General features: G+C 48.2%; 1 protein-coding gene across 1 annotated transcript in view; it reads right to left on the minus strand.

Annotated features, from left to right (window-relative positions):
- LOC133352511 (transient receptor potential cation channel subfamily V member 6-like) overlaps positions 1-18,413 on the minus strand; it is a 29,625-nt gene extending 11,212 nt beyond the window's left edge. Inside the window, exons 1-11 of the mRNA XM_061568195.1 lie at positions 18,196-18,413; positions 17,772-17,869; positions 16,121-16,243; positions 13,948-14,088; positions 13,589-13,687; positions 11,597-11,772; positions 7,403-7,549; positions 6,618-6,830; positions 3,027-3,113; positions 1,521-1,597; positions 1-109 (exon numbers count right to left, since the gene is read on the minus strand). The exon at positions 1-109 is cut by the window's left edge and continues 57 nt beyond it. Coding sequence (XP_061424179.1) covers positions 1-109; positions 1,521-1,597; positions 3,027-3,113; positions 6,618-6,830; positions 7,403-7,549; positions 11,597-11,772; positions 13,589-13,687; positions 13,948-14,088; positions 16,121-16,243; positions 17,772-17,869; positions 18,196-18,302 — 1,377 coding nt within the window. The 5' untranslated portion in view covers positions 18,303-18,413. The remainder of the gene's footprint in view (positions 110-1,520; positions 1,598-3,026; positions 3,114-6,617; positions 6,831-7,402; positions 7,550-11,596; positions 11,773-13,588; positions 13,688-13,947; positions 14,089-16,120; positions 16,244-17,771; positions 17,870-18,195) is intronic.
- Between the last annotated feature and the right edge of the window lie 9,413 nt (positions 18,414-27,826).

Raw genomic sequence — 27,826 nt, forward strand, 5'->3', positions numbered from 1 at the left:
CGTGTAGCACCAGCCGAGCACCAGCGCCAGCGACATGGGCACGGACTCCCCCTGGGCGCCCGCGAGCCTCATGACGAAGAGCAGTCCCACGAGGCACGCGTAGCACACCCTGGGGGGGGGGGGGGGGGACACGCGGCACCAACGTTGTCATCGTCACGAAGCAGCGGTGCGACACACAGCTTTGGTGGTGCACCTCCGATTAGCACGGTTCGCTACATACGGGCATGCGAAGAACACCCTGGGGCCGCGCGCGAACACAGCCTCCGTGTCATTGAAACTAAACTGAAAACTCTTTTATTTTATTTGACCAGATAAGGCCCACTGAGCTTCATAGCTTTTTTTAAACAAGCTACACAAATGATAGCTCAACAGTAGCGGCGTGTGCAAATGTATGGCAACCGAAAACTCTGAACGCGTGATGTTAATTACTAAATGTGGAGGGGAAAAACTGGAGGACCCGGAGAAAAAAATCCAGGCGACCACGGGGAGAGAGGCACCGCAAACTCGCCACCATGGCTACCCGCGGTGACGAGATGTTGACATCGAACCACAGCGAGCCCTTTGATTTCCTCTCACAGAAGAGAACGCAGCTTCAGGTTTCCGCTCTGTCGCGTTTGGGTCCATTCGTGCGGAATGGCGGTGGCGACGCTATGGAGGCTGCTTGCTGCCGGTGGTACAAATGGCACCAGGGCCCACGGGCAATAGCGGCCCAGACGCTGGGCTACGGAGAGGCGGGAGAATTTGGAAAGGGGGACACCCAGTTCCAACCCTTGCACCGAGGGCCCGTGCCACCCTTGCCCCCGTAGCCATTCGAATGTGATTGATGGGGGCCAATCACCACGTAGCCACGTTGAGTGTAACTCTTGGCGCTGCAGGACCCGTCCTCAAGTCACTTTAAATATAGTGCATACAGCTGCACCGTGCAGGTGTACAGATTACACATTTCTGGGAGGCTCAACTGGGACACATGGTGAGCTTTCTATTAACTCCGCCCACTTGTAATAAGCACGGAGACAAAGATCCCCCATATAGCCTTCATCAGACTGTTGGAGCCAGTGCTGTTATCAGGCACCTATGAAGGAACAACACGGCACACCAGGGGGTGGGTGGCCAGCACCAACGCGCGACCGCCTTTGTATTCTCTAGCAGTCAATGTTCGCACACTGCACCAGTTTCAGATAATCGTCACCGATGTTGGCCGTGAGCGGGAATCGAACTCGGGCTCCGGGTTCGTAACGCAGCGTGCTAACCGCTGCACCACCGCTCTCCACGCCCACTCATCCACGAGGCCCTGCTCACACTGACGATGGACTCATCCACTTGCCATACCGTGATATCAGAAGATTTTAAACCGGGGGCAAGATTCCAATTTTTACAAATAATTCGGGGATAACCGGGACATCCATTCTGTGAAATGGGGACTTGCTGAAGCCACTCCAGGACGTTTAGTAGTTGCTCGGTGATCAGTGTGGTTGCGAGGGTTTTGGAAGCATTTGGGGTTGAGTGTTTTGTGTCTTTACAGGATCATGTGGAAATGGCCGCCAGTCACGATGTTTCCAAAATATCGCGAGGCCCCGACGCGAATGACATCCAGCATCTGAGGGGCAGAGAGCGAGGGAGATAGAGACGTCTCTGGTGCACACAGCTGTAACAAAACAAGTTCGCTTCCCAAATGCAAATCCTATTTTCGTTCCCTTTAAATTATTTTTTTGCTGTAATTAATGTCACGCTGTCCATTTTTTTATTACCGGTATGCAGTGCCGGATCAAGCTAGTGGGGGCCTGTAGCATATGTTATAAAGGGGCCCTAAATAAAAAAATATATAACAGAAATATTAAAACACAAATTTTTTTTCATTTTCTACACAGCCAGATAATACAACAAATCGCTAACTTTAAACACCCAGTCGTTCATTAAATTTGCAGGCAGTATAGTACAATAGTAATAGAGCAGAATCACTGAACCGGAATTTATAGCTTGAAATAATTATACGCGGGGCCCTTGAAAGTGTGGGGCCCGTAGCATATGTAGCTCCTTTTGCTACTGGGATAATCTGGCACTGCCCGTATGCATACCGCAGGTGTTCTTCATTGCGGGGGCCGTGGGCCACTGACGGCCCCTGGGAGGCCTTTAGTGTCCCCCCCCCCACAATCCACAAATAGTGACAACACCCCACCCATCATCATCATGCTGTGAAACCCCCAAATGGTTTCACATGTATGATGGCGGCCCTCACACTGGTGATGTCTTATCAGCGAAACTGCCCCACCCCCCCCCCCCCCCTCTGAAAATTAGTGAATAAATCTGGCACACTGGAACATACCGCCCCACTCTAATAATTATTGTTGGGCAAACACAAAACAAACATCCCCCGTGTCGTCAAAACAGATTGTTGGGACAAGTGCTGTTAGCGAGCAGCACTTATGAAAGGCCGGCCGGCACAGCCTCCATTTAACACGGACTGTTGGCACAACGTCGCCATGCGTACTGGGCCACTGCGACCTTGTAAACACGAAATCCCTGAACGCCCGCAACCACACTGAATCCGCAACAACAACAGCCACTGTTCACTACTAAGTGGCGTTGATGCCACCACGACGTTTGTGCCAGGCTAGGTGCACGTTAAGGCCACGATTTTTCATAATCATTATTTTTTTAACTCTATAGAATAGTTTATTTTTATGTTTAAGCAAGTGACGGTGCTTTGGTCCGGCAGATTTATATGCCAGAAAGGCGCCACATGTTAACCAAAAGTAAACGGACTTGATTTGTGTCGAAGGCTCGCTGGCAGGAGGTCACCGAACAGACCACCCCGAGTGTTATGGGTTGACTGACCGAAATGACTGGCAGATGCAACACCTCTTCTGTGCCACCTCGCCGCGTTGTATCACACGCACGCACGCCTTCTCGCTCCCCCTCTACTTTCTGACCCCGTGCCCCTTCCTGGACATCTGTGAAGTAAGGAGCTCTGTAGATCATCGGATTTCTCCTCCGTCTAAATAAACACATTCTGTGTGGGCTCTCACCTCCAGCACGAGGATGAGAATGGCCCCGAGGATGCTGACGATCTCGCCCCCGAGTCGCACAAAGTCCTGCTGAGTCTGGTAGCTCTCCTGCACGGCCACGTCAAACAGCTTCCCGTCAGTTCTGCAGAGCATCGAGGCACTTCTTTGGTGCCGTATCGAGACGTGTTGGTGCCCAGGGGAGGGAGTTTTCCCTTGCCACGACACTGGCACACTTCATTCACATGGGCCTTTCACAGGACAATACCCAGTAAACATGGAAGAAAGTTGGTATGACCTTGAGCCAACATTGGCACGTGGGGCTCTGGGTCAATTTAACGCATGAGCCTTCGTGACCAATATTACATTTAGTTTTTTTTTAACTGCTTCAACGCACCGGCGGTGGGCTGAAGCGGTAACAAACTGACCACGTTCATTCACGTTGCAGCTTTATTAATTGTCTGCGTCGGGTGGTGGAGGCTTTATGACACACATTTCAACTTGGGCGGCGATCTGATGCAAATGAAATAAATTGTTTAAAATCATGTTTGCTGGCGAGTTGAACCTTTTCAGGACAGAGAGGCTGTCGGGGCAAGTGATGTTAGCGAGCGCCTATTAATGTCGGGCATGGCACAAGAGGAGGGTGGTGTGGCCAGAACCACGCCCGGCCGCCTTTGTCTCCCCGGTTCTGATGTTTTTTTGTACTGAGTTGACCTCGAGGAGTCCCAGGACCGGTTCAAATAGTCGCCCCTGATGTGAGTCGTGAGTTTGGGTGGCAGTTGTTACTTGTGTTCAAAGGGGAGTCCATTGAGTGCAGTCGTGTTAATGCGGTGGCCATTGTGGGATCGAATTTCATACCCGTCAACTCATTACGGTTTACCCATATTCTTGTACAGGGGAATTGAGTTTTCAAGTCCATACGGCGTACAGCCGTTTCATTACGGGCTTTGAAGGATGAACATTGAGATTTAAAAGGGCACGGGGGTGACCAATAAGGTCTGAATTCGTCTGTAATAAGGTAGGGCACTGATAAGGGGTTGACAGCTATGGAATTTAATCACCGGAGGGTGAGGTTATTCCAGTGTTCTTCACTGATGTTCAGAAGGGGGGGGGGGGCACTTGTGCCGATAAGACATCATTAGTGTGAGGGCCCGCCACACACATTATTTGAAACCATTGGAGGTTTGACAGCAGCACGATGGTGATGATGATGATGGGCGGTGTTTTCACGTTTTGTGGGGGGCCGGACCATCAGGGGCCGCTCTAAAGGTCACCGGGGGGGGGGGGGGGGGGCCGGGCCGCCAGTGGCCATGCGGGCCTCGCAATGAGTGAGGGCCACTGGGTTACTGGGGACGTTCTGAAGATTTGAACGCGCACCCGCCCGCGCATTTGCGTGCGACACACGGCCGGCGTGGCGCGAGCTGGCGAGGCTTTCCCGCCCGCGCGCCAGCCAGCAAAACTTTTTTGTTGTTTGTTATTTTCTCCTAATGGTCGTACACAGCTACTCGCATCGTGGAGTGTGATATTTTGTAAAGTTGTAGATTGTTAAAGTTGGTGGGTAGTGTTAAAATGTTGCGCTGCATTGAAAGATTTGGAAGGTACACGTGCATATTGAATGAGACTGACTTTACCTTCGTAAAAAAATTAAGTTTTGCATTTAATAATGCTTTAATGTGCAATTTTATTGAATAATAGTCGTTATTGTTTTACACTGTAATGACGTGTTGTCAAGTAATTGCATAAGCAGATTTGTTTGAGTAAAGTTTACCTCAGCATTGTTTATGCGTTCGCTTGCGTTTAATCCAAGTTTAGTTTGGCAATATTTAGGTGATTTTACAGATTAACTTCATATGTTTTAATTTACTGTGTGAGAATAATGCATCACAAGTTAAACGATGTTTTCCCTCAGAATTAATATGCACAGTGGCAAAGGTAAGGCCCGAGGCTTTCTCGCTTTCTCGGCCTTACAATTAATGAATTACAAATTGATAAATCAATACGTTACGGTCATGGTTCACTGTGTTAGTTACAGAGTTTGTACAGGATTAATCAATAAAATGTCGGAATATAATGTAGACACATTTACCTCAGGGTTGTGGATGTGAGGGGTTTGAGGAGGTGCCAGGCTTGCGACAAATCAACATTCATAGAATTAAACTTTTAAAAGTTTAAATGTTTTACATTGTCTAACAGTGAATTAATTGCGAACTTAATCGTGAAAAGCGTCACGTTTGTCGAGAACTTTTGGCTGCTATGTAAAATGAAAAAGATAGTGTAGTGCTTTGCGGTTTACAATATTGTAAGCATTACATTGAATAAGTTATAACACAATTTGAAAAAAATACGTTATTACAATGCGTTGTTGTATGTGTTGAAAAACAAGTGTCAAATTATTTTTGGTGTAAAGTTTAGCTCAGCGTTGTTGACATTATAATTGTTTAATGATGAGTAGGTAAATGAGTGTAGGTTGTCACGTGCACAGCTATGAGTCGTGTACGTAGGGTGTAGTTTTCATGGGTGTAGTCGGTAGTGTTGGGCTTTAATGTGCACAGGTTATCACCAATACCAATAGCCGCCATTCGCCACCAAGTGGCGGTGTCGTCACCACGGCGCCTGTGCCAGGCCAGGTGCACTTTGAGGCCACGTGAAGTGTCAAAGGCTCGCTGGCAGGGGGTCACGGGACAGACCCAGCAGGTGCCACGGGTTCACTGACTGAGATGACTGGCAGATGCCCCAGATGTACCCCCACCCCTACTGTGCCAACTCGCCGGATTTTATCCACCCGGCACTCCGCTTGTTGTTGTGAGCGTCGCTCCTCTGCCCTCCGTTGTTGTTGGAGGGCGACTGCCTCCAACTGCCCAGCAGCAGCAGCGTACTTCACGAGCCTCCTCCATAGAGGCCGATATTGACACCGCTGGTGCCAGTAGTCGGCAAGTCCACTCAGGTTATCAGTGCAGTGTACACAGGGTGTAGTTTAAATGAGTGTAGTATTAGGTTGAAGATCATGAAGATTGTGTATGATGTATACGGAGTTGTTGTTATATATAGGAATGTGGTGTTGACAATGTAGCTTTTGAAGGGTTTATGTACTATTAAACAAGGGCCATTTCCCCAAAACGTTGCCTGGTATATACTTGATTAAGGCCACGGTGTTTTGTTATCCGTCCTTGTGTACCACTGTCAGTTGAGTACATTTAAACTTACATTTGTGTTCAACATTTTACCAGGTAAGGCCCACTGAGCTGTATAGCTCTTCAGAAGCGAACTGGTCACAAATGATAGCTCAACGAGGTGGTCTTATTGTGTGGAAATTTAAAGCAGCCAAATACTCTAAATGCATGATGTTGACTCTAAATGTGGTGAGAAAAATCCACGCGACCACAGGGAGAGACACACGCAGACTCCAAATATACAGCAGGCGTCAGGGTCGGAATCGAACCTACGACCTCCTGTAGACCAGACGAGGTAGTGAATGTCTAGCCACTGCGGTGCCCATAATTTGTTGGAGGTTAGTAGCTCTGCACAGTGTTGATAGGTAGCAACGTGTGCGTGGGCATGAGGTGTCACGAGTTAGGTTTAACGTGTTGGCAGCGAGTCTTGAGAGTTTCCACGTACGGACAGGGGTTTCTGGACAAGGATGACGTCGTCGCGTGGATCCGTGGCGTTGTCCGTGCGCATCATTAGGGGCCGGTAGATGCAGGCGAGCGAGAAGCTGGTGATGTAGACCATGTAGAGCATGGTCCACATGCGGAAGTAGCTCCGCCCATACTGCGTCCACTTGATTATGGTCAGCTCCTTCACTGGGGTTATCTCCAGGATCTGGCGAGCCTGAGGGGTGGCAAAGCAATTTGACCCCGTCGTCAGCAAGTTGCCGGCGTTGTTGGACGTTTAGCCCAGCACCAGCTCAGAACCTTTATTGAGACTGGAAGAATCTCATGAGCTGTGAAGCTCGTTTTGTCCAGTAGGGGCAGGTCAGAGAGTTTCAGCAAGAAACGATAAAAAAACCGATAGGAGAGCAAAATATTGGGAAGCCAAGCAAGTCACTCAAAAAAAGTAAATAAAGTATAAAAGTACAAATTGCACAAACACATCACGTGAGCACGTGGCGGTCGGTGCCTCTCTGAGAAAGAAGCACGGTGGTGGTGCAAGGTGGTGGTGCAAGTTGGTGGTGGTGGTGGTGCAAGATGGTGGTGGTGCAAGGTGGTGGCGGTGGTGGCGGTGATGGCGGTGGTGCAAGGTGGCGGAGGTGGTACACGGTGGTGGCAGTGGTGGTGCAAGGTGGTGGTAGCAGTGGTGGTGCAAGGTGGTGGTGGCGGTGGTGGCGCAAGGTGGCAGTGGTGCTGGTGCAAGGTGGTGGTGGTGGTGGCGGTGATGGCGCAAGGCGGTGCGCTCCGTCAGACCTCGCGCTTGTGGCTCGTGGTGATGATCTCCAGCACCGAGCGATCGTCCTCCCACGAGTCGATCTCGCTGAGGTCATACAGGGTGGACGTCACGGTGCCCACCGACCACTGTACCACTCTGCGAAGCTTCACCAGGTGCCTGAACATCTGAGGTGACAAGGAACATTCATCATACGTTGACCCCTACCTAACGCTCGTAGGCCACGCGCCTACTACGCAGTACAGCAGGGGTAGCCAACCTGTAACAGACCAACAGGCAAAAAGTACTCGTGAGTTCTGCAAACAGCCAAGGTTATATATATACGTTTATATATTTACAGTTTTCAGCAAAGCACGGGAGACATTCATTTTTCTCTGTTACTGTGATAGTACGTTCTACGTTATGCCCCTTCGATAGAGCCGCACATGGTGGATTAAAGCGCCGCATGCGGCTCGCGAGACGAAATTTTTCCACCGCTGCAGTACACCGAAGTGTGGACTGACAAAATCTGTCCGATCTGTAGGGGATTAAGTGTTGCCCCCTCACATGCGTAGAGTTTTCTCCGGGTGTTCTGGTTTCCTCCCACATGGACAAACACTAATTGGTTGAAAACATGTTCATACAGAGAGAGCTGCAGAGCCTGGTATGTAGGAGGTCGTGGGTTCGATCCCGACTCTGACGCCTGCTGCTGTATATTTGGAGTTTGCGTGTCTCTCCCTGTGGTCGCATGGGTTTTTCTCCACGTCCTCCGGTTTTTCCCTCCACATTTAGAAACAACCATTTAGAGTATTTGGCTGCTGTACATTTCTACATGATGATTCACTTCTTTGAGCTGTCACTTGTGGCCAGGTGGCTTCTGAAAAAGAGCTCCACAGCTCAGTGGGCCTTACCTGGTAAAATAAAATACAACTTGTTTAGTTTATAGCCTTACAGCTTATCCGCGGTTGCTCAACAATTGTAAGATGCAACTTGCATGAACTATGTTGTATACAATTAATCATTAGATTAGATCACACCCATTCGTGACACTGTGTCTGAAAAACATTGTACGTACTGTGCTGGCTCCCATTCTGCGTCGGTACACAAAATCGTGCATTTAATACCTTATCTTCATCCGGTTCTCCCTACTGGTTTGGTGGGTTGTTCAGTGATGCTGTTGTCACAGGCACTGACTAGGTGGCTATCTCTATATGTATGTTACTGGTAGGAACCTCCTGGTTACACCAGCCCACAAGGGATTATTGTGTCCATCGTGCAGGGAGGGGCTGGGTGGGGAGGGTGGGGCTGGGTGGGGGGGTGGGAGGGGTGGGGCTGGGTGGGGAGGGTAGGGTAGGGAGGGGCTGGGTGGGGAGGGTGGGGCTGGGTGGGGGGTGGGAGGGGTGGGGCTGGGTGGGGAGGGGCTGGTCACCCCGTGGTGCCCTTAAAAAACTCAACGTTTAACCTACTCACACCGGCTTGTGCCCGCCCTCACAGTCGGGCATATTTGCGGAATACACTACGCCGCCGTTGACCCTGCAGGCCATTGACCGTGCAACCCAACGTTACTACCAGCTCCCTCCGCAGGAATGTGTTATCGGCCACCGCCCTCCCCCACATTACTCTGGATATCCGAGTTGCAATGCCCTATCTTTATGGAGTAAAGCCTCATTGAGTCTCTGACCCTTCTCATACTATAAACTGTTTTTATTTTATTCTACCAGGTAAGGCCCCACTGATAGCCACCTGGCTATCACAAATGATAGCTCAACGAAGTGGCTTATCATCATGTGGACATTAGGACATGTATACTCTAAATGCATGTTTCTAAATGTGGAGGGAAAAAGCGGAGGACCCGCAGAAAAATCCACGCGACCACGGGGAGAACATGCAAACTCCAAAAATACAGGCGTCAGGGTCGGGATCGAATCGACGACTTCCTGTATACCGGGTGAGGGAGTTAACATCTCGAACCGTGGCACCCCTTCAACTGTGCCTTTAAAAATATATATATAGACCTCAATTTCTCAGTTTGTGCCCATGAAGCGCACGTGTTGCTGTTGTATATAGTATCATAAGATATGGTTGTATTGAGACATTCTGTACATTCTGTTGGGATGCAAGCAGAAAGCAAATTGTTGTGAAACTACGAAAGATATGATAAAGAGGAGAGAGAGGTACAAAGAGATGCAGACGCTTAACAGGGGCGGCCTAGACGGGCTGCCAGCACCTGGCGCCCGTGGTGAACCACGGAATAGGCGACCCCCAAACCCCAAGGGCAGATCTAGGCTGAGGCGTTTTGGGTAAACTGGGAAACTTGTTACCCTATTTTACATTTAATGTTTTTGTAAGCGGATTTTTTTTTTACAGAGGCCTAATTATTCGGGTTTGTCCATCCGTCCGGCTGTCAGACCGATAGTAGTAGGTTTTTACCCTTTAAACTGGTACTAAACTGGTACTAAACTGACACCTTTATACAAGGTATCATGTTTGCAATAACCACAACACAAGTAGTCAAAATGCATTTTGACTACTTGTGTTGTGACTACTTGTGTTGTTGTTATTGCAAACATGATACCTTGTATAAAGGTATCAGTTATTTGTGCTATTTATTTATTTTAATGTTGTATTTATTTATATTTTTTCCCTCCAATTTGGCACCCCCTCCCCCCCACTTAACTTGGGGCCCTAGGTGACCGCCCCAGTTCGCCTGTGCGGACGAGTGGCCGCCCCACACTCTTAACAAGGAAGTGAATGCACAGAGCTTCGTAACTTTTAGGAAAACGGGTGAGAAAAAATGTCGGAAAAACAGCACTCAATTTTGAAGATGGCATTGCAAGCAATAACAGCATGAGAGTAGCATAAAGACAGTTTGACGGTGGGCAATCCACAAATGCCGCCTTTCGGGAGAAAGAGGATAACCTTGAAAAAGAATATAGATTATAATCTTAAAATGGCTGGAGGAATTTTATATTCAGGATGGTCCAGATTTAACTCTCTAAAACGTAACATTTTTGCATACCGATGGGTGTGAAAATAGAAATGAATAAGCAGAGGAAACAAATGTTCAGGTTGCCCCGGATTTTAAAAAACACGGGATAAGCACCACATCATTATTTTAAACAGCTTAATTTTGCACATTCTTGCATAACATGTTTGAGGTGTTGTGTATATGTTTTTTTTTATTCAGTAACTATATGAAATTGACATAAATAAGCATACAAATAGACGCGAATTTATATCCTCCTGTAAAAAGTTACTGTATTTACTGTGCCGTACTTACCACTCTAATGTAGAAGACTCTGCATGGGGTGATGTACGCAGAACTAACTACACTCTCGTTTCAACAACTTGTGTAACTGGGTTACAGCCATTGGAGCGGTTTTGCCGGATCGGCCCGGGACCGCCGGATAACATTGAGAAGCGGCAGCCGGACAATCGCGCGGTGCCGGATAAATCGATGGTCGACTGCATGTACACCATACCTGTCAACCCCTTATCAGTGCTTCCTCCCTCATTACAGAACAATTCACACCTTAGTGGTGACTCTGTGCCCTTATATATCTGAACTGGTACTGGGCCTCCCTTAGGTCGACTCAGTCTCTAATGAGTAACCTGGTGCGGTATACACATCGCTACTAGGGAGACAAAGGCGGTCGGGAATAGTGCTGGCCACCCACCCCCTCCTGTACCGTTCGGCCTCCATCGGTGTTCGCTTACAGCACCTGCCCCAACAGTCTGTTCAAGGCTATACCGGGGATCTTTGTTTTTGTTTTGGTGTTGATGGTACTGGTGACGATGGTGGTGGTGCTGGTGGTGGCGCTGATGGTGGTGCTGATGGTAGTGCTGGTGGCATACCTGTCAACCCCTTATCAGTGTTTCCTACCCTACTACAGACCAATTCAGACCTTATTGGTCACCCCGTGCCCCGTATTCATCTCAACGTTCATCCTACAAAGTCCAATCACAAGGAAGAAACACAAACAAATAGACATTTTATTTTATTGCCTATAATGAAACGGCTGTACGCCGTATGGACCTGAAAACTCAATTTCCCTGTACAAGAATACGGGGTAAACCGTATGGGTTGACAGCTATCGCAATATTAATTATGGCGATGGCTTGATGAAAGCCTGCATCCAGCGGTATTTTTGTATCACGGCTGGCCATGATGATGTAAGCGGTGCGTTTTTGCGAAGGAAGGTTTCAGGGTGACTGCGGGAGGATGAGGCTCTCACCACCACGTTGCCCTTGGCTGCAGCGAGCTTGAGGGGGGTGTAGCCTTTGCAGTTGAGCACCGCCTCCGGGCAAGGCTGGCCCTTGCCCCTCTGTGTGCTCGCCAGGATGAAGTCGTACATCTGGCAGGCGATGATGCGGTTCTTATGCAGCACCAGCGTGTGTAGGACCGTGTTGCCTGAGTTGTGGGAGCACACAATGGGCGCATGGTGGTGGCGCATCAGCCGGTCATCTCAGTCAGTCAACCCGTGGCACCTGGGTCTGTCCTTTGACCTCCTGCCAGCGGGCGTTCGACACTTCACGTGGCCTTAAAGTGCACTTAGCCTGGTGCAAGCGCCGTTGCGAATGACGGTTGTTGTTGTTGGTGGCGTCGGCGGCGGCGAGAGAATGAGATGCTTCTCGCCTCGCACGTGGACGAGTGGAACACGGTGCTTGCATGTTTGACCAAGTGTTGGGCTAAAGCTACCGAATGTTCTGGTTTCGACCGGGACAGGCCTGCTGTCAGAGGCTCTCCCTGGTATCATGAAACATTTGCAAAAAAAAAGTCTGGAATTTTGTCCCGGTATGATATTTTCTGCCCTCACGCTTGATATTAATCTACTAGGGGTTGTGAGGGGGCACCTGCGGTGCCATTTATGGCCTTCGGCCAGGAAAGTCACGAAAAAAGAATTGCACACGAACGACACATTCACGCAAGCATCCGATGCTCCGTTTTGAAGTTTTAAAATGAAACATCTTTGAATTGTATTATGTTTTGAATTAAATCATTTTATTTCTTCATTAAAAGCTTATATAATTTTACATCTGGAAGACTTAATTGAAAATGACATTTCGTGTGAATTTTCTCTCGTCGTTAAGTAGATGACCTTGCTGGGGGTTCGGTTCGATGCGGACTTTCATCCGTTTGGGATTGCGGGATCGAGATAAGGCGTCATGGAGCTGCTGGCCGTGCGAGAAGACCGCCGTCTGCAGATCGATTCCAACATAATCGAACGTCTGTCCCTGCACCTCCGTCGTTCATGCAGGGGGCACGTAGGTTTTCAGCGCCCCCTGCATTAAAACGACAGAAAGTGTCCTCACGCTTGACTTATCATCACAGATATATAAAGTTGTGCGCTTGTATAAGAGTATACTGGAGGGGCGGGTCAGAACGTTACAACAACAAAGAGTACAAAACACGACAGGAGTGCAAAGTACAAGAAAGGTAAACAAATCACCCAAACACAAACAAATACGACACTAAAACATCCCCATCCTATCACGCAAAGCCCACTGAGGTGTTCGCTTATTTTTCAGAAGTGGCCTGGCCACAAATGATCGCTCAATAAAGTGGCCCCATCATTTGGACAATTATCGCACCAAAATATAGCAAAGGAGGAGGGACTAACCTGGTAAGTGGACAGCATTGGTAGTGGAGTAGGTGGGTGGCCTATGAGCGAGACCATTCGTGTTGATTTTTTTTCCGGGTCCTCCGGTTTTTCCCACCACATTTAGAAACATGCGTTTAGACCATTTTTTAAAACATTATTTTGCTGCTAGAAATGTCCAAATGATAAGGCACTTGTTGAGCAATAATTTGTGGCTAGGTCACTTTAAAAAAATAAGTGAACACCTCAGTGGGCTTCGCCTGGTCGGATGGGGATGGTTTCGTTTTATGTGTTTGTGTTTGGGTAATTTGTTTACCTTTCTTGTACTTTGCACCACTTTCGTGTTTGTTGTTGTCACGTTTTTACCCCGTGCCCGACCAGACATCTTTGAAAAAGAGCTTTATAGCTCATCGCATTCCTCCTGGAGTACAAATACAGATTGTGATTCTGTAAAAGTGGGCAGGGCTGATGGGGTAGAGGCTCGCCAGCTCGCCATGTCTCCTTGTTGAGCATCCAAGGATTTTGGCCGCTCAACGTTTTGAGCATCGCATTTAAGAAGGCGTTGGGGTATAAGTGTCCGATGCGGTCGAGGGACAAGGGCACTTCCAGGAGGTTGCAGCTTCTTACCTTGGGAGTCCTGTGCACACACCCTGGCCCCGTGCTTCAGGAGCAGTCGCACCATCTCCAGGTTCCCCGTGCTCGCGGCGAATGACAGCACGTACTCGCCTGGGGGGCACGTAGCACACGCAGCACATGCCGTGCAGTGACCACTCGTTATACAGAGCTCTAGAGGTAGGGATTTTGCAGAGATGGAGGATCCACGAACCGTTTGAATTTCCTGCCGACAGACAGCTAAAACCACTAAAATTCATAGCCACGGTCAACTCTGGTGCCGCGGTGAATGCGGTTATCCGTTGTTGTACAGCGGCGGTACGTGCAATACTGTGGTCGCACCGCGGCGAGCGGAAGGTGCGCTGTGGGTGTACCGTAGTGAGCATGGCTGCGGTGTTTGTCGGTGAAGTAGGTGCCGGTGGCACGCGGCGACACTGCATTTGCCCCACGTGCCAGGAGCTGTTTCGCCAGCTCCACGTTCTGGTTGAGCACGGCGGTGTGCAGCGCCGTCTGACCTGCGGGGACACACGGGGCCGTACGTGCATCGATTCGGAAGCAGACCTTTTCACTCGTCGGTACCACCTGACGTTGAAAGCCATCTGTGGTTCATGGTTTTGGGGGGGGGGGGGGGGGGGGGGGAATCTTTTGTAATAAACAGTGGGAAAGTGACACCGTTTTTTTGCAAATAGTCCACAGTTTATCGTTAAGCTTTGCAAAACCCTTTCGCTTGCACGCAGGCTTGTGGATAATGAAGCCTTATTTGAAAACAACATCCCGACATAGAGAGAACAATTCGTTTTCAAGAAGAGCTTACGAAACATTAAACATACGCGAATGCACCGTACTGTACCTATGGGTACAAACAAATTGTGATTTTTATTATATATTGTAACATTTATCATGGGACCTTTTTGCCAGTATCAAAGCATGAAACATAAGAATCGGGTTTACCCTTTCTGGCAATAAAACAGGTGTTAATATGTCGAAACAAAAAGGTATCCCATGATATAGCTGCTCACCCCGAGCTATAAATGCTCTGATGTGTGCATTGTCTGTGTGCTGTTCGTGATGAGACTAGGCCGCATTGTCTGTGTGCTGTCCGCCTTGTGGCGTGGTGAGACTAGGCCGCATTGTCTGTGTGCTATCCGCCTTGTGGCGTGGTGAGACTAGGCCACATTGTCTGTGTGCTGACCGCCTTGTGGCGTGGTGAGTCTAGGCCACATTGTCTGTGTGCTGACCGCCTTGTGGCGTGGTGAGTCTAGGCCACATTGTCTGTGTGCTGACCGCCTTGTGGCGTGGTGAGACTAGGACACATTGTCTGTGTGCTGTCCGCCTTGTGGCGTGGTCAGACTAGGCCACATTGTCTGTGTGCTGTTCGTGGTGAGACTAGGCCACATTGTCTGTGTGCTGTTCGTGGTGAGACTAGGACACATTGTCTGTGTGCTGTTCGTGGTGAGACTAGGCCACATTGTCTGTGTGCTGACCTCCTTGTGGCGTGGTGAGACTAGGCCACATTGTCTGTGTGCTGACCGCCTTGTGGCGTGGTGAGTCTAGGCCACATTGTCTGTGTGCTGACCGCCTTGTGGCGTGGTGAGACTAGGCCACATTGTCTGTGTGCTGTCCGCCTTGTGGCGTGGTGAGACTAGGCCACATTGCCTGTGTGCTGTTCGCCTTGTGGCGTGGTGAGACTAGGCCACAAGAAGGCTGTCTCTGGTGTAGGCCAACCAGTTTCAAAGACAACGCATCATATATTATCAGATATACTTATTTTATACCTACGTGACTTTACCGAAAGAACCAAAGAGCATGGATTCCTGCAGTCACGAAAAATTCAAATCAAGATTATATTATCAGAGTTTGTTTGTACGTTCACCACAAGTACGTGTGGTTAATGCAGACTTGATTCCTTGCATAAGGGTTCTATTTGGTGTTTGAACATCTCAACACCTCCTGTTTCATTGTCAGAAAGGGTAAAACCTATTCTTATTTTTCATATTGTAAAATGTATATTTTCTTCAGCACAGCATATGGGCACCGTTGTGTAATCCCCACGTCTGTATGGTGGAGGCTGGATAACAGACCTAAGTGGGATTCTCTCAGAGTGAAGCATGGAGGGAATTTTGTGTTTGCTCGAGCCCGCTACAGGAGCCGTGAAGGTCTGTCAGGTACCCTGAAAATGGTTTCCAAGGTAGAAGCTCATGATTGTATGTATGTTGAACTTCTTTCGCACCGTACGTAGTCAACCGTGCTCATCGGAGGAGCGGAAGGACAACAAAACCCCAAAAAGCTGTTCGAAATAAATGAGTGTTCATTCTAGCCGATTTAAACGTGCATAGATCCCAGTGGCGACCTAATATTGTAAGGAAGAGCATTCCAGACAGCTGCAGAAGCTGCATCTGAAAGCGCGCGATGCATCGACCGTCTTTGTTCGACGGCCAGCCAAAAGACGCTGCTACGAAGATGACCAGAGTTCGCGTTCTGATTTCCACGGTAGAACGAGTAGTTACCTTGCTGCTCTGTGGTTACCATGGTGGAGTGCGTGGTTACCTTGGTAGAGGCTGGAGGTCATGGGCTCGTTGATGAGCGTGGGCTCCGCGTCCAGGAGGGCGAGCGCCGCGCCCAGGTTCTCGTACTGCACGGCCACGTGGAGGGCCGTCTCGCCCAGCACCCCTACACCACACCGCACCACACCGCACCGCACGGTACACCACGCGTTACACCACCCACACCACATGGTACACCACGCGTTACACCACACCGCACCGCACGGTACACCACGCGTTACACCACCCACACCGCACCGCACGTTACACCTCACCGCATCACACGTTACACCGCACCGCATCACACGTTACACCACACCGCACGGTACACCACGCGTTACACCACCCACACCGCACCGCACGTTACACCGCACCGCATCACACGTTACACCACACCGCAACACACGTTACACCACCCCACACTGCATGTTACTCCACGCGTTACACCACTCCGCAGCACACCGCACCATGCGTTACACCACTCCGCAGCACACCGCACCACGCGTTACACCACGCGCGTTACACCACGCGCGGCACACCGCACCATGCGTTACACCACTCCGCACCATGCGTTACACCACACCGCATCATGCGTTACACCACTCTGCACCACACCGCAACACGCGTTACACCACGCGCGGCACACCGCATCATTCGTTACACCACTCTGCACCACGCGTTACACCACAATACTACACTGCACCACGCGTTACACCACACGCACTACACTGCACCACACCACGGCACACCATACCACGCATTACAGCACACGCACTACACTGCACCACACCGCATCAGACATCACACCACACCACACGTTACACCACACGTTACACCACCCCACAGCAGACACCCCACGCGTTACACCCCGTGACGGGCACACGCGACGCGCCCATCGCACTTCGGGGCTCCACACACACACACGTGGCAGCGTGGCCACCGCTGCTGCTACCGCATCCTGACATCTGAGAACTCTCCCCAAGCCGCTACTGTGGCTCATCGGTCATGCCTGTTTGTGATCGTGATCATCAGCGATGGCCCTAGTGGATCGTGGCCTTCAGAAGCAATTCTGTTTTTTGCCCACCGCCTTCCTTTCATTGTAAACATTTCTTAACTTTAGTTGAAACATTTTTGTTATTAAATAAAAACGTTCATTTTTGTTGTTACCACAAACCAAAAAATTATAGCAACAACACCGAACGCGCAAGTTAAAAGTTTCATCTTAAATAAAAGATTACATAATTTTGCCGGTAATGTAATCAGTTATAAAATACACTGCACCTTACGGCGTCTTTCCCTATCCCTTGACGTTTCTCGAATAAGTCTTCATCAGTCCCTTTGTGTATCTGGGTCTCTTTGGGTCTCTCCATGTCTGCGTTGTTACCTCTGCTTCCCGGTGTTGACGTATGTCTCATGCCTCGTCCATGTCCCTCCCACGTCTCCGTGTCTCTGTGTCTCTCTGTCTTCCCGTGTCCCTATTGCTCTCTGTGTATTCACCGTGTCCCTATTGCTCTCTGTGTCTCTGTGTCTTCACCGTGTCCCTATTGCGCTCTGTGTCTCTGTGTGTCTGCCTTCCCGTGTCCCTATTGCTCTCTGTGTCTCTGTCTTCACCGGGTACCTGTTGCTCTCCGTGTCCCTCCTCGTGTGCCACTCACCGCGCTGCAGGAGGTCCGTGTCGCCCTGCTTGTGCAGCCTGTCGATGGCCTCCACGTCATTGCTCTTGGCGGCCGTGAACAGCGGGGTCTCCCGGATCCTGCGAGACGGAGTCGTAGGGGGCCACAGGAAGGGCAGCGTGAGTGGGGGGGGGGGGGGGGTCACGGGAATAACTTAATGATTCTCATGGAAACGTTCCACCAGCACAGATCGATCACGACAAGCGGAGAGTCCCCTTGGCAGGGCACGGGTCTGCACGGACAAGCGAGGGTGCGTCGACGAGTCCGAGCACCTGTCGCACCACCGTGCTCGTCGCCTGCGACGCACAGAAATCGCCACTCGTGTTGGAGCAGGTGACGAGGAGGAACCCTCCTCGACTACCGGACCAAGTGGCGCAGCGGACCGCAACAGCCGGGCAGGACTCACCTCTTGTGCTGGAGCAGGTACAGTTCGTCCTCTGCGTTCACCGCGATCTGCTGCTGCAGGTTCATTGCACGGCTCAGGAGGCCACCCAGAAATCCACGCTCCAACATCGCTGGGAAGGAGCTGCGCCCTGCCGCCCCTCCTGCTTCTCGTCTTGCAAGTGGCCGCGGGTCTCCTCGAGTGGCCTCACGTCTCCTCGAGTGGACGTCTCAGGGGGCCCAAAGACATCGAGAACTGCGCTGTGACCGGTGAGCTACGATGACACGGAGGAGGAGCTTGAGGAGGAGACAATGGGAGGAGGGAGGAGGGAGGAGCGAAGAGAGTTCGAGGCACGGCGTGGCACGGAGGCACCCGTCCAGATTGTGCGCCGATTTACGATCGTAAATATTTGGGTCATTATCTTGCAAAGTGGGGTGAGGGGGGTGGAAATGTGGCTAGACTGGTCAGGCGAGTGATTGGCTCCTCCCACTGGGATATATTAAAAACAAAACCCCCTACCTGTATGTTCACACGCACACGCACGCAAACCGGTTTGCCAGGGAGGTGACATGGGGCCACGGGGCCAGAGCGCGCACGAGGCCGCGGGCACGCGAGGGGCGAGGCCGCTCAGGGTCGAGCCACGCCGGACGCAGCAGCAGCCACTGACGCCGCTGCTGCGTCTGCTGCTGCTGCTGCCGCAACTAAAACGCGTTTGGTGGGGAGTTTCACGGGAGCCGGTGAAAACTGAAAACTAAATCTGAAGCGAAATTGATTCGAATGTCATCATTTATCTTCCCCGTGTCGTGTTCGCTCTAGAGTGACAGTAACGTTTCGTTGCTTTCGTTTTTTTTCCATTTATTTTGTATCGCCCTGTGAGCCATTCGGCTCTTGAATCGGGTGCAACCGCATCAAACAAAAAACAAAAACATGAACAAGAAAACATCTTAAAGTGACTATAAGTGACGGCACTCCCACCGTTCGTGTCAATTCCATTCTTTCACGATGTCATTCTTTCTACCTCCTCCTGTGTTCGTGTTCATTTTGTTGTTGTCATTGAGTTGCGAATCATCCGTGCGGAGTTGGTGCAAAGTTGCACGTGCGTAACTCTCGGCCGAATTTCTGCAAACTCCCGTTTTAAATTCCTTGTCTTTGGTGCGATAGAGCGAGCGCGCTCATTGCCTCCGCGGAGTCACGCGGCCGTCATCATCATTGGGACGATAAATTAACATCGCTGAAATGTGAATGAACTATTACAGCATTGGGCTGTTTAATAAGTCTATTTTCCATCTTTTGAAATTAAGCATTCACCTCGGTTAATTGCCATATATATTCTTATATTTTACGTTAGTTCTCTAAATTGCCTGTTATTTGTTTATTTTAAATCGGCCCAGCAGACAGATTTCCTTGTATAGAATTCCAGAGCTGCCAACCCCTTATCAGTGCCCCACCTTGTTACAGACCAAGTCACCCCTTAGTGGTCACCCCGTGTCCCTTATACATCTCAACGTTCATCCTGCAAAGTCCCATCACAAGGGAGAAACACAAACAAATAGACACATTTTTATTATTTTTGCCCGTATTGAAACGGCTGTACGCCGTATGGACCTGAAAACTCAATTTTCTTGTGCAAGAATACGGGGTAAACCGTGTGGCTTGACGGCTATGGAATCCCTGCCATGCTGCCTACGTGGAATGTGAGGACGAGGGTTTTTGAACCTCTTGCTATCCACTGCATTTATTAAAGACGTAGGCCCTCATTGAGTTTGTTGATCAATTGTGCCCTTATATTCTTGGGTCTTTCGATAAAGTCACGTAGATAGGTTCAAAGAAAATAACAAAAAAACTATTTACGTGACTTTACCTAAAGACCCAAGAAAATGAATTCCTGCAGTCACGAAAGCTTTAAGTCAAGATTTATGTGCCCCGATTTAGTTCCTACATTGTTACGCATTAGATTCAATCATTGTCAATCATTGTCCGTGTTACATCACATCTCGGATGTGAACACGTGCTTGGTAAACCAATTCTTCCAGAGGGCCTAAGGGAATGCATTTGTTCTTTGCAATTGAGATATACGCTGCATGACCTTGCAGAGCATACAAAGCTAAGAATGAAAATGCAATCCAATGTGTAATGCACATAATAATAACTCCATTTATATCGCGGCTTTTCATCAAGGATCTCAAAGCGATGTACAGGAAACAGCAGCAGCAGGCAGCGTAAATTTTTTTACATCATAAATACATTTTTTGAAGCCATTTACTAAATGAACTTAAAGTTTAGTAAGCGGAAAGGTATAAATAGGTTTTAATACGCATTTTTTAATTGTCCACAGAATCAAAGAGAACTCTGATATCTCGTGTAAAGTACAATGCCGCATATCTGACTCTCTATGGCATGAGGTATAGATGGGTATGCGAACAGTGAGCTATGTGAGCATGTACATAAATCGTTTTTTTACCGTGCACAAATCGATCACTAGACAACAGCAAAGTTCAGACTGCTGTCAACTTGGGGAAAATGCTTAGCGAGGTGACTTAGATTACAAAACTGGAACTTTTACTACGCGGTTTGCAATATCGGCCTTCTTCAAGCAAAACTCCAAACGTAACAAGACATATGGAACGAGCGGTAATAAATGAACGGTAAATATCAGAATATGTATTTATACGGGAGGAATCCGATGAGCTATTTAATCAATGAGGGGACTACCTCAAGGCTGTCGCTTTGCTTTTTTTAAAACTCATCGCGGGCTATTTTCTCGGAACTGGGCGGGCCACATCATTGGCCAGGACAGATACGCGACAGATAGGCAATGCATCGTGTCAGCAAATTCCTATCTCAATGGTGTTCTCGCGCTGCGCTGCGCTGTAGACGTCTCCCCGTGTTGATTTTCGCCATGAGAGCACTCGGTGTGATATTGTTTCTCACTCTCTGCTGGAAACCCAGATGAGGATTTTTTTTTTACCTTTGTTGAGTTTGACGGCTCGGTAACAGTGCGAACGATAGAAAAAATAAAAATAGGTTTGACTCTTTCTGGCAATAAAACAGGAGGTGATAATAGGGGTTTCCCCTTTTTTCTGGCAACAAAACAGTTAAGATGTTAAACAATTCTATACAGTTAAAAATACATTTAATAATAATGAAAGTCAAGCAACAGAAAAAGCGATCGGAGTGCAAAGTGTAGGAAATGTAAGCAAGTCACTAAAAATAAACAAAAATAAATAAAATGTGAGAACAAATAGCAAAAGTATATCAATTCCTACCGACTTTTCAACACTAAATGCAAGTTTGGGCAAGGCAGCAAAACAACAACAGTCCCAGACCACAGCAATAAAACAACAGTCTCTCAATAAAATTGACACATTAAAATTGTTATTACGCTACTCAATGCCATCATACAATCTAAATAGTTAGTTTACAAATGTAGCATTTTAGCAGATTTTAAATTTATTTTGAGGGTACATTGTTGCACATTGAAAATAACCGTTTTTTTAATGCCTGCTATCTCATGGCTCAAACCTATTATTCGATAATAAAACCACTCATCAAAGTTAATTATGAGGAAACATCAAGCAACGAGGCCAATCGGTGGCCTTAAAGAATCTTTTCAATACATTGCTTCGAGTGATCATCAATGCGGCTGAAGGGCAAACTGAATCGGCCTCATCCGATATCTGAAATGAATACAAAATCTCGCACAGCACGTGACCAAATCAGCTCGCATCTGGGGATTGCACAATGGGTGATCTCATCTCGTGAAATTCGAGTAATAGTATAGTGCGCTTCGAATTCTAGAGATTGTTTTTGCCCGAGGTTCAGCGACTGGCCAAACGGATGTTGTAAGTAAATTTGGAAGGTAACTTTGTTAACAATGTGGAAATGACATTTGCTAAATCAACAGTCTATTTCTAAATTTCTTTATCAATTTCTGACACTTGGTGTTATGGGTGTTTAGACCCCCCCCCCCCCCCACAGCAACATTTTTACATATGGCCAAGAGACGCCACGACGTTTTTGTATCACAGTGCTTAAATTTTGACTTAAAACTTTCGTGACAGGAGGAATTCATATTCTATGGTTCTTTCGGTAAAGTCACGTAGATATAAAAAAAATAATAATGCGATAATAAAAATAAAGTAAATAAAAAAAATCACGACGTTTCGATCGCAACACAAGCGGTCGTCCTCAGGAACAGGGAGGTTAGCCTCTGAGGGCAAGCTGTTTATAAAGGTTTAGAGATGGGCGGGGCAGCTAATGTTAATGTAGGAGAGGGCGACGACACCGGCAGTAGGTCTACAGCAGGCATGTCCAAAGTACGGCCCGCGGTCAGATTTCCTACGGCCCGCAGCTTCGGTCTTATAATGTGTAATTTATGGCTCGCTAGCTCTGTCAGAATAAATAAATAATAAAACTTTAAAGATGTAATTCCTCCTTTCACCATACGGTGGCAGCACCATTCTAATGCTCTCTGGCTTTGCATCCGTGCCGCGAACCCTTCTCGAGTAATTTCTGCCGCGGCGACTGCAAAAAAAAAAGAGAAAAGTTGACAGTGAGGGCCGCCGCTTTCAGGAGCGGTGGGAATTACAATACTTCTTCACTGGAAATCGAGGCAATTGTGTTTGTCTAATTTGTATAGAGACGGTTGCCTTGTTTAAGGATTTCAACATAACGAGTCACTACGAGACTAAACATGCTACAACATACGACAAGCTAACAGGGAGTGACCGCGCTGAAAAAGTGAAGCAACTCCGTGCTGCTCTGGCATCGCAACAGCGATTCTTCACGCGGGCCTGTGAGTCAAAGGAAAACATCACCAAAGCCAGCTACTAAGTGCCCATGTTAATAGCTAAACATGGCAAACCTTTTACTGAAGGTGCGTTTATCAAAGATGGTGTCATGAAAATGGTGGAGAACATTTGGCCCGAGAAGAAGCAAGAATTTATGAATGTTTGCCTGGCACGCAACACTGTGGCACGGCGAGTTGAGGACATATCGTCAGATATTCAGAGACAACTGGGGGACAGAGGAGTGGCTTTTGATTCTTTCTCATCAGCCTGCGATGAAAGCACCGATGCATCTGACACTGCACAACTAGTTATTTTTTAAAGAGGAGTTGATGGCAACATGAACGTGACAGAGGAGCTGCTTGACCTCAAAAGCCTTAAAGGGCAAACCAGAGGAACAGATTTATTCGTTTCTGTTTGTGACGCTGTTGATGATATGAAACTACCACGGAGTAAAGTTTCTGGGATCATTACCGATGGTGCGCCTGCCATGGCTGGTGAGCGAAGTGGATCGTCTACACTGATCTGCAATAAAGTCAGCGAAGAAGCAGGTAACGCTATTAAACTTCACTGTATCATTCACCAGCAGGCTCTCTGCGCCAAACATCTCAAATTTGACGATGTTATGAAACCAGTGGCAAATGCAATCAATTCTATTCGCTCTAAAGGTCTATACCACCGACAGTTTCAGCAGTTCTTGCGTGACATCCAGGCTGAATACGGTGACGTGATATATCACAACGATGTGAGGTGGCTAAGTCGGGGGTCCGCACTGCAGAGATTTTTCTCTCTCAAAGAGGAAATTGGAATTTTCTTGGGTGAGAAGGGACAACCAATGGAAGAACTGTCCGACCCTGTATGGCTGGCAAATCTGGCTTTTTTGGTTGACATAACGAAGCATCTGAATGCGCTGAATGTTAATCTTCAAGGAAAAGATGCAGTGGTGAGCCAGCTATACGCTCAGATCAAGGCCTTTGGAACCAAACTGCAACTTTTCCAAAGACACTTGTCCCAAACAGAGCCCTGCACCGCGCACTTCGCAGCTTTGAAAGAGGCCATTGACAGTTTCCCACAGGACAACATCGGTGCGCAAATGAAGAGTAATGCAACAGCTATCGCATCTCTTTCTGTGGAATTTAACAAACGCTTTCGGGACTTTGCAGTTATTGAAAAGGACATGTTGCTTTTCTCTTCTCCCTTCTCCGTGGACCCTGATGATGTTCCTCCACAGTTGCAGCTGGAGTTCATTGAGCTGCAGTGTGACAATGAGTGCTACTGAAAACACCAGCAGTGTTCTCTTGTTGACTTTTACCAGCAGCTGGACAAAAGTAGGTTTCCAGAAATGCGGTCATTCGCTAAGAAAATGCTGAGGTTATTCGGCTCCACATATTTGTGTGAGCAGACATTCTCAGTCATGAACTTAAACAAGAACCGATTGAGGTCAAGGATGAGAGACTCCCACTTGCGTGGCATTTTACGCATCTCAACCACTGCCCTCAAGCCAGACCTGGTCTCTTTACTGAAATCTAGATCTCAGTATCACCCTTCTCATTAGTGTCAGCAAGTTATCTGTTCCTTGATCAATCTGAAATTGAGTGTTTTGAACGGTAACATTTGTCATTATTAACAGTGAAAAGCCTAAAGCACACTAATGCACTTGGACTTATGGCACTTGTTTTATTAAACTCTTGAATAAGATTTGGTTATAACTGTTGATGTTATGTACCTGTAGATGTGACATAAACTATTGCTTTCTGAAAGATCTTGTAAAAGACAAGGGCAAAATTCACTTGTTTTAAAGTTTAATGATAACAGACCACTTTGCATTACGTATAACTCCTGTTTAAAATGTTCATGAGACAGAGATATTTAACTCATGGAAATTTAAGGTATTCTATACAGTTTGTTCAAAGTTATCTGACTGAATGAAAGGCAGAATTGTGTTTTTAGAGTTGTTCCCGTCTGCCTGAGTGGCTTATATTTGGTTACATTGTCATTTGAAAAATGAAGGTAATTGTGACAATGAAAATTGTTTTATAACAGTGTGTATTTTCACGTAACTTTTGTGTTAAAAAAATGTCGGAAGAAACTATTGGCCCCCGGGCATCTTCACTTTATCAAATTTGGCCCTCTTTGCAAAAAGTTTGGACACCCCTGGTCTACACAAATCAAAACATTCCACCTCGCTCATCACACCCACACTGCTGACGGTGGAGGTGGACAAGAAAACACAAATCAAGTCATGACCCAAAGTGGAGGGGTGTTGAGGTCCGTGTCTTAGTGGACACGGGAGCCTCAGCCACCATTATTTCCGATGTTATTTTTAAATCGTTGCCGAATTCTGCAGGACAAGTGCGACCTGTTATAAATGCTTGTGTCGCGGCGAACGGTGGGAGCATGGGCATTGTTGAAATTGGCGAGGTCACTGTGGTCGGGCCCGTACTAATCTCAAAAACGCTGGCAGCACCCTGCCTTTTGGGTACCGATTTCCTAAAAAGAATGCCTATTAAGATCCTGGTCGATGAGGGTTGTGTAGAAATGCCGTCAGGTCGCAAATCGTTTTTTTTGGCGTCTCCGCATGTGCGTACGACAGTGTGTGTCATGGTCCAAGCCCTTGTTAGGGACTCGGTGGAGATCCCGCCGGGCTCACAGACGCTTGTACCGTTACGCTATCGCAAAGAGTTGAGAAATGTTGATCCGACGGCTGGAGTCCTTTTGACTCCGTCGAATATGGCGACCCGTGAATTGGCACTAGTAGGCGCACAGACGGTCCTTCGCCCCGACCAAGCTCCATTTTTACAAGTGCTTAACGTGTGTACGGTTATTGTTTTTTTACCCTTCTATCTGGCAACAAAACTGACACCTTTTTACAAGGAGTCATGTTTGCATAGACCGCAATACCTGCAGTCATAATACAAACAAAAGACAAAACTCTGATAATGTGCACTGTCCTTGAAGTTGATTGGTCCACACCTGAGACAGCTTTCCTTAGAGCCTAGTCTCACATGGGTTGGACCAGATGACGCCAAAAGGCGCACTTTTGGCGTCACAAAAATAATAAATAAATAAAAATTGCATACATTTTATTTTTTATTTTTTATTTATACGTGACTTTACCGAAAGAACCAAAGAATAATTGGTCTAAATGCTTGTGATTCCATTAATTTTCTGGGTATTGCTCGAGAATAGGGGGGGGGGAGATTGTGGTTGGTTGTTGAGTTGTGTTTCTCTTCCCTCCATCTTGTTCCCCTTCGCACAGCTCTTTTCTCTCGTTATTCCTTCCTTGTTAAGTGTTTTTATTGTTCCTGCGGATTGATTGTTCCACCTTCTAAGAAAATACCGGAGTCATTGCTTGGTTAATTATTTTATTGCTGTACTTGTACAGGCGTGTTCCTTACCGGATATTCTTAAGTATTAGCCGGGATGGTTATTTTTTTTAATAGGGGGAGGGTGATGTAATGACATGATGACACCTGCTGGCTGGGAAAGGGAAGCACGGGTACGGGCACGGTTAAGATAACATCCAATCAGAGAGGGAGAGGTATCTGGGGCAAAGGTAATAGGTAGGGTTGGCCGAGATGCTCCGGGAACCTGCTGGAATGTTCCACGAGAGGGCGTGGCCAGAGGCGGGGTCTAGCCACGCCTGGGGTTATATAAGGGTGAGCGGACCCGGGGCTCGGGGTTCGCGTGTGGATTCTTGGGTCCGGACTGCGTCGCTGCTCGCCGCCATCTCTCTCCGTCGTCCGGCCACGTGGAAGATCTCCGGCGGGTTTCCATCGCCTTCATCGTCACGCCGCCAGCCAGCGGCGTAGCCGAGTGAGGGCGGTGGGACCACGCCGAGTGATCGGCTGTGTGTGTAGCCATTAGAGACGTTAATATCTCAAGAGTGAGAAGAATAAGGTTGGCCTGTGTTGTGCCCGTGTGAGAAATAAAAGTACCGTCTTTACAACGTGTCGTGGAAGTCGCTCATTACATTAGTATAGGAATACTACACTTAACCATGGCCTTATTACCCATGACTCGTATTGTCCATGGCATAATCAAAGTGTGCATTCACCCGTGTTGAGATTTGAGTGAGGTGTGTGCGAGTGAATGAGATAAGTTTGTGTTCGTGAGAGGGGTGTATGTGTAGTGTAGCGGTTAGCGCGCTACGCTACAAACCCGGCCACCCGAGTTCAATTCCCGCTTACGGCCAACACCAGTGATGATTATCTGAACTGGTCCTGGGCCTCCCCTAGGTCGACTCCGCCTCAAATGAGTACCTGTTGCGATGTATAAACATCGCCACTGGGGAGACAAAGGCGGCCGGGCATGGTGTTGGCCACCCACCCTTCGTGTGCCGTTCCAGCCTTCGTAGGTGCTCATGGCCAGTACTTGCCCCAATAGTCTGTTAAGACTATACGGGGGATATTTGTATTTTGTGTGTTAGTAGTGAGTGTTTTTTTTACGTGAGTGATGTGCGTGTGTGTGCGCTCAAGAGGTGCGTGATGAGCATGTGTTGACGTGCGTGAGAGAGGTGTATGTGTGTGCATTCTTATCCCCGGGGTTGTGACCGTGCTATCAATGCTGGTTGGCACCACCAGATTGATCTGGATCTGTCCAGGTCGGCACCGCCAGCATGTGATGTACTCAAGTGATTCCTCCACGTCAGAGCCCAGGGTGCAGTTCACACGGGGCCTATGGTATTGTCATCATGCTTGTCATTGCTGTGATTAATTTACTTTTGTTTCGTATGTCATGCGGGAGGAGGGAGGGTGTATGAAGCAACAGTTTGTATTGATGTCACAATTGAACGTCGAGGTCCTTCAAAGCAATCCAAGGCAGCAGTAGACGCTGTACGGATTGCAGCGATACCGCCAGGGTGTGTG

Source organism: Lethenteron reissneri, chromosome 40 (assembly GCF_015708825.2).
Source record: "Lethenteron reissneri isolate LAM-NWPU_2019-01 chromosome 40, ASM1570882v1, whole genome shotgun sequence".
NCBI classification, from domain to species: Eukaryota; Metazoa; Chordata; class Hyperoartia; order Petromyzontiformes; family Petromyzontidae; genus Lethenteron; species Lethenteron reissneri.